The 11,269-nt window shown below is 53.6% G+C and overlaps 1 protein-coding gene across 1 annotated transcript; it reads left to right on the top strand.

The window, feature by feature from the left end:
- Positions 1-6,353: 6,353 nt before the first annotated feature.
- On the top strand, positions 6,354-9,306 carry LOC308607437 (forkhead box protein J1-like; the record flags this gene model as incomplete). Its single annotated transcript, XM_081219326.1, has 2 exons — positions 6,354-6,851; positions 8,539-9,306. 2 exons carry the CDS (start codon positions 6,354-6,356, stop codon positions 9,304-9,306), a joined length of 1,266 nt encoding a protein of 421 aa, XP_081075452.1.
- Positions 9,307-11,269: the final 1,963 nt, after the last annotated feature.

The following is an 11,269-nucleotide window of genomic DNA, read 5'->3' as shown; positions in this document are numbered from 1 at the left end:
AGAGCTAATCAATGAATTTGGTAAAGTAGCAGGATACAAAATTAATGCACAGAAATCTCTGGCACTCCTGTACACTAATGATGAAGAATCTGAAAGTGAAATCAAGAAAACACTCCCATTTACCATTGCACCAAAAAGAATAAAATACCTAGGAATAAACCTACCTAAGGAGACAAAAGACCTGTATGCAGAAAATTATAAGACACTGATGAAAGAAATGAAAGATGATACAAATAGATGGAGAGATATACCATGCTCCTGGATTGGAAAAATCGATATTGAGAAAATGACTCTACTACCCAAAGCAATCTACAGGTTCAATGCAATCCCTATCAAACTACCACTGGCATTTTTCACAGAACTGGAAGAAAATATTTCAAACTTTGTTTGGAAAAACAAAAGACTCCGAATAGCAAAAGCAATCTTGAGAATGAGAAACGGAGCTGGAGGAATCAGGCTCCCTGACTTCAGACTACACTACAAAGCTACAGTAATCAAGACAGTGTTTTACGGGCACAAAAACAGAAAGATAGATCAATGGAACAGGATAGAAAGCCCAGAGATAAACCCACCCACATATGGTCAACTTATCTTTGATCAAGGAGGCAGGAATGTACAGTGGAGAAAGGACAGCCTCTTCAATAAGTGGTGCTGGGAAAACTGGACAGGGACATGTAAAAGTATGAGATTAGATCATTCCCTAACACCATACACAAAAATAAGCTCAAAATGGATTAAAGACCTAAATGTAAGGCCAGAAACTATCAAAGTCTTAGAGGAAAACATAGGCAGAACACTCTAGGACATAAATCCCAGCAAGATCCTTTTGGACCCACCTCCTAGAGAAATGGAAATAAAAACAAAGATAAACAAATTGGACCTAATGAAACTTCAAAGCTTTTGCACAGCAAAGGACACCATAAACAAGACCAAAAGACAACCCTCAGAATGGGAGAAAATATTTGCAAATGAAGCAACTGACAAAGGATTAATCTCCAAAATTTAAAAACAGCTCATGCAGCTCAATAGCCAAAAAACGAACAACCCAATCCAAAAATGGGCAGAAGACTTAAATAGGCATTTCTCCAAAGAAGATATACAGACTGCCAACAAACACATGAAAGAATGCTCAACATCATTAATCATTAGAGAAATGCAAATCAAAACTACAATGAGATATCATCTCACACCAGTCAGAATGGCCATCATCAAGAAATCTAGAAACAATAAATGCTGGAGAGGGTGTGGAGAAAAGGGAACACTCTTGCACTGCTGGTGGGAATGTGAATTGGTACAGCCACTATGGAGAACAGTATGGAGGTTCCTTAAAAGACTAAACATAGAACTACCATATGACCCAGCAATCCCACTACTAGGCATATACCCTGAGAAAACCATACTTCAAAAAGAGGCATGTACCAAAATGTTCATTGCAGCTCTATTCACAATAGCCCGGAGATGGAAACAACCTAAGTGTCCATCATCGGATGAATGGATAAAGAAGATGTGGCACATATATACAATGGAATATTACTCAGCCATAAAAAGAAACGAAACTGAGCTATTTGTAATGAGGTGGATAGACCTAGAGTCTGTCATACAGAGTGAAGTAAGTCAGAAAGAGAACGACAAATACCGTATGGTAACACATATATATGGAATTAAAAAAAAAATGTCATGAAGAACCTAGGGGTAAAACAGGAATAAAGTCACAGACCTACTTGAGAATGGACTTGAGGATATGGGGAGGGGGAAGGGTAAGCTGTGACAAAGCGAAAGAGAGGCATGGACATATATACACTACCAAACGTAAGGTAGATTGATAGTGGGAAGCAGCCGCAGAGCACAGGGAGATCAGCTCGGTGCTTTGTGACCGCCTGGAGGGGTGGGATGGGGAGGGTGGGAGGGAGGGAGATGCATGAGGGAAGGGATGTGGGAACAGATGTATATGTATGACTGATGCACTTGGTTATAAAGCAGAAACTAATAAAAAAATAAAAATAAAAATAAAAATAAAAACAATAAATACTTGGGAAGAAAAAAGAACTTTGACTAAAGACAAGCTGGACATGGAGGAGTGAGAGAGGGCAAGGGGTAGAGGGAAAGACATGTTTCTGGGTGGGAGCTGGTGTACCATCCCCCGGGCACAGCCACTGCGCAGAGGCTTGATATGGAGCCCTCACCTCCACCCACCCACAGCCATCAGAGTAGAAAAGGAAATAAAAGGAATCCAAATTGGAAAAGAAGAAGCAAAGCTGTCACTGTTTGCAGATGACATGATACTATACATAGAGAATCCTAAAGATGCTATCAGAAAACTACTAGAGCTAATCAATGAATTTGGTAAAGTAGCAGGATACAAAATTAATGCACAGAAATCTCTGGCATTCCTGTACACTAATATGAAGAATCTGAAAGTGAAATCAAGAAAACACTCCCATTTACCATTGCAACAAAAAGAATAAAATACCTAGGAATAAACCTACCTAAGGAGACAAAAGACCTGTATGCAGAAAATTATAAGACACTAATGAAAGAAATGAAAGATGATACAAATAGATGGAGAGATATACCATGCTCCTGGATTGGAAGAATCGATATTGTGAAAATGACTCTACTACCCAAAGCAATCTACAGGTTCAATGCAATCCCTATCAAACTACAACTGGCATTTTTCACAGAACTGGAACAAAACATTTCAAACTTTGTTTGGAAAAACAAAAGACTCCGAATAGCCAAAGCAATCTTGAGAATGAAAAACGGAGCTGGAGGAATCAGGCTCCCTGACTTCAGACTACACTAGAAAGCTACAGTAATCAAGACAGTGTTTTACGGGCACAAAAACAGAAAGATAGATCAATGGAACAGGATAGAAAGCCCAGAGATAAACCCATGCACATATGGTCAACTTATCTTTGATCAAGGAGGCAGGAATGTACCGTGGAGAAAGGACAGCCTCTTCAATAAGTGGTGCTGGGAAAACTGGACAGGGACATATAAAAGTATGAGATTAGATCATTCCCTAACACCATACACAAAAATAAGCTCAAAATGGATTAAAGACCTAAATGTAAGGCCAGAAACTATCAAAGTCTTAGAGGAAAACATAGGCAGAACAATCTAGGACATAAATCCCAGCAAGATCGTTTTGGACCCACCTCCTAGAGAAATGGAAATAAAAACAAAGATAAACAAATGGGACCTAATGAAACTTCAAAGCTTTTGCACAGCAAAGGACACCATAAACAAGACCAAAAGACAACCCTCAGAATGGGAGAAAATATTTGCAAATGAAGCAACTGACAAAGGATTAATCTCCAAAATTTAAAAACAGCTCATGCAGCTCAATAGCCAAAAAAACAAACAACCCAATCCAAAAATGGGCAGAAGACTTAAATAGGCATTTCTCCAAAGAAGATATACAGACTGCCAACAAACACATGAAAGAATGCTCAACATCATTAATCATTAGAGAAATGCAAATCAAAACTACAATGAGATATCATCTCACACCAGTCAGAATGGCCATCATCAAGAAATCTAGAAACAATATATGCTGGAGAGGGTGTGGAGAAAAGGGAACACTCTTGCACTGCTGGTGGGAATGTGAATTGGTACAGCCACTATGGAGAACAGTATGGAGGTTCCTTAAAAGACTAAACATAGAACTACCATATGACCCAGCAATCCCACTACTGGGCATATACCCTGAGAAAACCATACTTCAAAAAGGGGCATGTACCAAAATGTTCATTGCAGCTCTATTCACAATAGCCCGGAGATGGAAACAACCTAAGTGTCCATCATCGGATGAATGGATAAAGAAGATGTGGCACATATATACAATGGAATATTACTCAGCCATAAAAAGAAACGAAACTGAGCTATTTGTAATGAGGTGGATAGACCTAGAGTCTGTCATACAGAGTGAAGTAAGTCAGAAAGAGAACGACAAATACCGTATGCTAACACATATATATGGAATTTAAAAAAAATGTCATGAAGAACCTAGGGGTAAAACAGGAATAAAGTCACAGACCTACTTGAGAATGGACTTGAGGATATGGGGAGGGGGAAGGGTAAGCTGTGACAAAGCGAAAGAGAGGCATGGACATATATACACTACGGAACGTAAGGTAGATTGATAGTGGGAAGCAGCCGCAGAGCACAGGGAGATCAGCTCCGTGCTTTGTGACCGCCTGGAGGGGTGGGATGGGGAGGGTGGGAGGGAGGGAGATGCATGAGGGAAGGGATGTGGGAACAGATGTATATGTATGACTGATGCACTTGGTTATAAACAGAAACTAATAAAAAAATAAAAATAAAATAAAAATTAAAACAATAAATACTTGGGAAGAAAAAAAAAACACTTTGACTCAAGACAAGCTGGACATGGAGGAGTGAGAGAGGGCAAGGGGTAGCGGGAAAGACATGTTTCTGGGTGGGAGCTGGTGTACCATCCCCTGGGCACAGCTTCTGCGCAGAGGCCTGATAAGGAGCCCTCACCTCCACCCAACCCCCTTCAACCAGAGAACTTCCAACTGCTGCTCCTCAATAATTGAAGAGCAGGAAAGCTGGTGACTAGAGGGAGGCTGGGGGAGGGGAGGAGGAAGGACCACAGTCCACCGTTAGTCTGGCACTTAAAGGCTGGTGAAATTAATGGGGCAAATGACCCCAGTCACAGAATTTGGCAAGTCCACGGCTTTCCTGGGTTTCACCCACCGGCTCTGTTTCCTCGGCTATCTGGAAAGGAGGGAGAGCACTTGCGAAGAAGCCTCTGGAATGTCAGCTTCTGGGAATCTTGCTGAGGACGGGGCGGGGAGGGAGCGCTTACCGGGAAACACTGGATTACCCTAGCCGCCTTGGGGTGTCTGCGACCGGGGCTGCGGTTTCTGCGGACCTGAGCGGCAGGTGGCATCGGAGAGTCAGACCTGCTTGCGGGCACCAAGACGACACTCGGTCGGGAGACAGGGACAGGCCGCAGAAACGTGAGGAAGTGCCACTCGCAGCCCAGAGGAGAGGAAAGGAAAGCCCCAAGCATGCACCCAGCCCTGGCCCCCGCGCCACGGGCTGCGTCCCAGGAGCCGTCGCCACCTCTGAGCAGCCCAGATGGGAAGAGGGTGGGGCGGAGTACGGTTCCCGCGGCGAACTGCTCGCCGAGGGCCCCGGGGCCTCTGCGGGAGCGCCGAGCCGCGCGCCTCTCCGAGCCCGGCGCGGGGCCCTCGGGCGGGAATGCGCGGAGCCGGGACGCGATGGCGGGTAGGGGACTGGGTCGCGCGCGGGAGAGGGCGGCAGGAGGGAGCTGGAAGAGAGTTACCGCGTGAGAGAGCGGTTAAGAGCCCGCGGTCTCTTTGGAGATGCCCTGGCCAATGGCAGAAGCGGAAGCTGTTTATATGGGCGGGGCGTCGCCACGGCAGCAGGAGACGCCTTGTGAGCGGCGACTGAGTGCCGGTCCCTGGCCGCTGGCTTTCAGAGAGGCGCCGGCGGGCGTGAGTGGCGACGAGGATTGCTGGCTGGGCCCTCGAGCTGGGAGCAGAGAGCCGCGGTGAGGGTGGGCGGTGGGAGGAATTTCTTTGAGAACCTTCCTTTGGCCCGGGCTGCGCTCTGAGCCAGGTAAGGGACGGGGAGGGCTGCAGGCCGTGGGAAGGGAGGGCGTCAGTAGCAGCCCGCTCTCCCATCGGTCCCCGACGGAAGTGGTGGGCCCGGGGACTGACATCAGAGGCGTTTGGGGGACACTCACTTCCCGCCCCCTTATAACTCTCTGTATTGTTTCCATCCTTCCCCTTGTTCCCCATCCTAATATCCCTTTTCAAAGATCAGACGACCTCCCCCGCCCCCCGACCCGTCGTACTGCCCTCCTGGACTCTCTCGCCCCATTTCCATTGGTTGTGGACGGAGAGAGGGGGGTTAATTCCCCGCTTTGAGGGAGAAAGGGGTGGCCTCGCATGCCCCTACACTATTCCCTCGTTTGGCTAATTAAGTCTCCTCTAAAAGATCCAAGAGGAAAAGGGTGAGGCGAACCCCCTGTGGGTCGGACCCCCGGGCACACCTTCTGTTTCCCAGACCTCGGCAGTAAAAGATCCTCCCCAGCTGCAGGAAGGATTTTAGTAAGAGCCTCCCCCCTCGCCCACACTCTCCCCTCGGGGGTGGGGAAAGAGGGCTCAGTTCCCGCTCTGGTCCCCGCAGGCACCACATTCTCTTTGGAGGAGGCTACCCCCGGATCGCGGGATGGAAGCCCGCTTCCGGGAGGCTGCGTAACTGAAGCCGCGGGAGTCAGCGGGCCGGAGAGCTCGGCGGCCACCCTCGGCTCGGCTCGTGGATGTTGACAGCCCCCTCGGAGAGTGCCCGCAGATATGGCGGAGAGCTGGCTACGCGTCTCGGGAGAAGGGGCAGCGGAGGAGGCCGGACCGGAAGGCGGCCTGGAGGAGTCCAACGCCCTGAATGACAGCCTGACCAGCCTGCAGTGGCTGCAGGAATTCTCCATTCTCAAAGCCAAGGTCCCCGCCCTGCCTTCAGGGGACACCGACCCTCACGGCTACCACGAGCTGTCAGGCTCGGCCGAGCCGGGGTCTCCCCTGGCGGCGGACCCCGCCTGCCTGGGGCAGCCGCACACACCCGGCAAGCCCACGTCCTTGTGCACGCCGCGGAGAGCCCCCTCGGGGCTGCAGGCCTCGCCTCCCGACGACGTGGACTACGCCACCAACCCGCACGTGAAGCCGCCCTACTCATATGCCACGCTCATCTGCATGGCCATGCAGGCCAGCAAGGCCACCAAGATCACCCTGTCGGCCATCTACAAGTGGATCACGGACAACTTCTGTTACTTCCGCCACGCTGATCCCACCTGGCAGGTAGGGAGGCACTCCCTCCCTCCCTGCCCATGCCCGCGCAGACTGGACTCACATCCCAGATCCGCAGGCCAAGTAGGCGCGGTACGGCCAGGGCCCCGAGAGAGGAAGGCCGTCCAGGAAGGACCTCAAGGGAGCCCAGTGCTTGGACTGCTGCCCCTTTGACTTCAGAGACGGAGGAGGGAGGATGTTCAGAGGGCTGCAGGGGTGCCGACATAGAGGTTCAAGTGGAAAGAACTTGTCCCTCATCCGGCAGGCTCAGCCCAAAGACCAGGGCTGAACTATGCGTGGACACAGCCCCCCAGGGTAGGTTGATGGACTGAGGGACACATTTGTGTCCCAAGTCCTGGAATTCCTACACACTACCCTCCTCAAGGTCAGTTTGTCAGGGCCTGACTGGAGGCAGAGCATGGTTGCTGCCCGGCTCTGCATCCCGCCTGCTTTCAGTTGGCTGGAGGGGCTCTGGGAGGGGAGAGGGGTGTGCTGCAGGGTGTGGTGGCCATCTGTGTCCCAGTGGAAGGGCTACGGGGCCTTCCGAAAGCTGCTGTGCCAGCCCCCACCCCAAGCCCTCCCTAGTTTCCTGCCTACACTCCTCCCCCTCTTCTCATCAACCTCCCTGCGGGGACAATTATCTCAGCCACGTGCTTTCCACAGGGGCTCTTTCCTCCCACACTGGCTTCATGTTCCAAGTCTCCGGAACCTGGCACAGAGCAGCCAAGGGGCCCAGACCACCATGTAAACCTCCCAGTCTTGCCAGGGCGCACTATTCACCTGCCGGCCCCACCCACCAGGCCCCAGAACCCTGTGCCCCAGTGTGGTTTGGACTGTGCACCCAGGCGTGAACAAGGCAGGATGGTGATTCAGGCTGGGCACACACTGCCCTCAGCCTCTTCGACCATCAGGATCAGGGGCTCCTTGGGGACAGAGACCCTGAGGATGCACAGATCCTTCCCTGTGGCACAGGTCACAGGATCAGAGTTCCTGTGATCACAGCTATTCCACGTTTGCTTGGGCCCTGACACTGGGGCAGGTACCATTTGTAACCTTGGTGAGAAAGCAGAGACCCTCCACCACCCCCCACCCTACCCCAAGCCTGAGAGCCCCCAGGAATGAGCGCTATGCTCTTGGCTGGGTAATAATCAACTGAGGCCTCAGAGCCTGGGGTGGGAGGAGGGGGACATGGTGGGTGAGGGCCCAGGCCCGCAGGCGGCTCTACAAACAAGGAAAGTCATCAGATCCTCCCACACTTCATCCCCCACCACACACACACACCCTCACACCCACTCACTCATTTCACAAACAGGGAAGGCCAGCCAGGCCGAGGCAGAGGGAGATGGCCGTCCAGGACCTGGGGGAGCCAAGGCCTTTGACCAGAGGCCGCAAGCAGCGGGGTAAGGGAGGGAGGGCAGGACAGGCTGGCACTGAGAGCCACCCTGCGGCTCAGGGCTCGGATGACTGAGCAGGCAGATGTCCTGGCAAATGGGAACAAAAGCCCCCGACAGCACTCCCAGCTCCTGGTGCCCCGTGGCGGGTGTCCCAGAGCCTCCCGCTCGGAGCAGCGCTTCTGTCTCCCCTGCCCCCATCGGAGAGAAGGTGGTGGTGGGACTGGCAGTGGCGCTAGGAGCCCCCCATCACTGACCCCACCCACTCTCCCAGCTGTCTTCCTTCTCTCCTATCTCCCTGTGTCCAGAACTCCATCCGCCACAACCTGTCCCTGAAGAAGGGCTTCATCAAGGTGCCTCGGGAGAAGGACGAGCCAGGCAAGGGGGGCTTCTGGCGCATCGACCCCCAGTACGCCGAGCGGCTGCTGAGTGGGGCCTTGAAGAAGCGGCGGATGCCCCCAGTCCACATCCACCCGGCCTTTGCCCGCCAGGCCGCGCCAGAACCCAGCGCCGCCCCATGGGCCGGGCCACTGACCGTGAGCACCGAGGCCGAGCAGCTGCTGCGGGAGTTCGAGGAGGCCACTGGGGAGGCAGGCTGGGGTGCAGGCGAGGGCAGGCTGGGGCGTAAGCGTCAACAGCCGCTGCCCAAGCAGGAGGCCAAGGTCCCGCGGCCCTCCAGCCCCCTGCTGCTGACCCAGGAGGAGCAGGCTGAGCTGGAACCCCTCAAGGGCAACTTTGACTGGGAGGCCATCTTGGACGCTGGCATGCTGGACGGGGATCTGGGCACGCTGGAGACCTCGGAGCTGATCCCGCCGCTGAGCCCTGCCTCACACGGGGACGTGGACCTCACCATCCATGGCCACCACATCAACTGCCCTGTTACCTTGGGGCCTCCAGTGGAGCAGGCTACCGAAAGCCTGGACTTTGATGAGACCTTCCTGGCCCCATCCTTCCTGGAGCACCCCTGGGACGAGAGCACCCGTAGCTCCCTGCCCCCCGAGCCCCTCTTTGAGGCCGGGTATGCCACACTGGCCTCTGACCTGAATGACTGGGCCAGCCTGGACGCCTTCTTGTAAGAAGCCAGGCCCTGCCTCACCTCCAGACAGCACCGAAGTCTGGGCCCAGACTGCCCCCCTCCCCGCCAGTGCAGGCCCATGGACACCCTACCACCCAGGCAGGGGCTGGGCCCGGTCAACCCACCAGGCCACACGGCCCCCAGCCCAGGCCATCCTCAGATTCTAGTCCAGCAGGCTGAGAATTGGGGCCCAGGACCAAAATTGCTGCCTCCGCTCCCCAGCCCCCCATACACACAGTGTTTCATTGACCCACTTCTTCCCTGCCCCAGAGACACGCTAAGGGCCCTGCACTATGAGAGCTGCAGCTTGGAGGGGCCCTGGCCAAGCTGGAATCATCAGTACAGGGCCCGCCCCAGAACACCTTAGCTTCGAAGCTTCTCTCTCTCCTGCTCTCCTCCCCAGGTCTCTATCCACAGCAAGTTCCCAGGTACAACAAATGCTGATTAGGTGACTGCAAATTAACACCCAAGAGGCCTCTCCCGGCAGTCTGTGAGGAGGAGCAAGGCGGAGGGGGGAAGAGAGAGGAGACAGAAAGGAGGCCGGGGTGCTGGGTGGAGCCAGGAGATTTTCTAAGGCCTCTGGGATCTTCTGGCTTCATCCCTAGAGGTGGGGCAGAGGGCATGTGTCCCTAATCTTTGAGCCCAACTTGAGGCTGAGAGCAGCGGGGAGATGGGGATCTGGGGGTTAGGGGCTGGGGCAGCCAAGCTGCAGAGGGAAAGGGGACAGACAGACTAATGTAGTGAGTGTAGCTATAGCTGAGGCTTAACTGGGAGGGACGCAGTGCTTGCTAGAACCACTGGGACCAGGAATGGGGGGATGGCCCCGTGCCCTTGCTTGCACTCCTGCAGGGGAGTGTCTTGCTCCACCATAAACGCCCTGGGCTGCATCCCACATCCACTCTCCTAACCCATCGGGCATTTTAACCTTTTTCATAGAAAGTTATTTACAATAAAAACATTTTTAAAAATAAAGTTTCAAGAAGTCTCAAAATGGACCTGCTTGCAACTTTCTCTGGGGAAAAGCATGGGCCAGTTTTGGGGAGGCCACGGCCCAAGGGGGAATGGCTGGGAGCAAGATGGCGGGCACGAAAGGCCTGCAGAGTGTCCCCTGATGCACTCCTCATGATCTCTGGGTGCCCAGAGAGAAAGGGGCTGAGAGGCGGCCCTCGGGGGTCCCCTGCAGCCAGGGCCTCGGCACCTCTATATGTGCAATGGGGAGACTGTACCCACAGCCCCGAGGAGCAGGCGGCAAAGGAGGCACAGCCCCCTCCCTGGCCCTGGGGACTCACTCACAAAGGCCGTTCTGGCCCAGGGCTCGGCTCACGTTCCCCACCTCGCCCAAGTTGAGGGCCTGCCCAGACTCACCTGCGGTCCTCGCCTGGGCCTGTCTCCAGCTCCTCCCTCCCTTGGTCCCTTCCTGAAGGGACAGGGTGTGACGTCAGAGGGCCCCAGCCCCTGGGGCCCCACTTGCCACCCTGGGGTTCATTCACCCCGCCCAGGGCCTTCCCTCCAATGCAGGTTGGGGCTGAGGGAGGCCATCAGGGCAGACGGAAGATGGGGTGCCTAGACCCTACAGCTCCAGCCTGTGAGGAATCAACGTACTAGAGTTCTGATGGGGAAACTGAGGCACAGCAAATATGTGACACTCAGCAGGCACCTTTCAACCCCCTCACCCCAGCTTTGCCTGGAACCCATCTCTCCCCCGAGCCCGCACCTGGCCCCGCCAGCACACCCTTGTGGTGCACAGCCCCTTCCCCCAGCACTCACGTGCACGTGCGCACAGACACAGACACACACACACACACACACACACACACAAATGGGCACTGTCCTACACAATCCTGCCCAGCCTCCACGGGCCCCTTTCTCCTGAAGCCCCTTTCTTTCCTTGCACTCGAGGCTGGCTCCAGGACAACCTGGCATTCCCCCGCCAACTTGCTGCTTTCCCTTGCTAATTATTCCAA

This window comes from Mesoplodon bidens, assembly GCF_964165515.1.
Source record: "Mesoplodon bidens genome assembly, chromosome: 19".
Classification (NCBI taxonomy): Eukaryota; Metazoa; Chordata; class Mammalia; order Artiodactyla; family Ziphiidae; genus Mesoplodon; species Mesoplodon bidens.
This window is presented reverse-complemented; position numbering and strand designations above follow the sequence as displayed.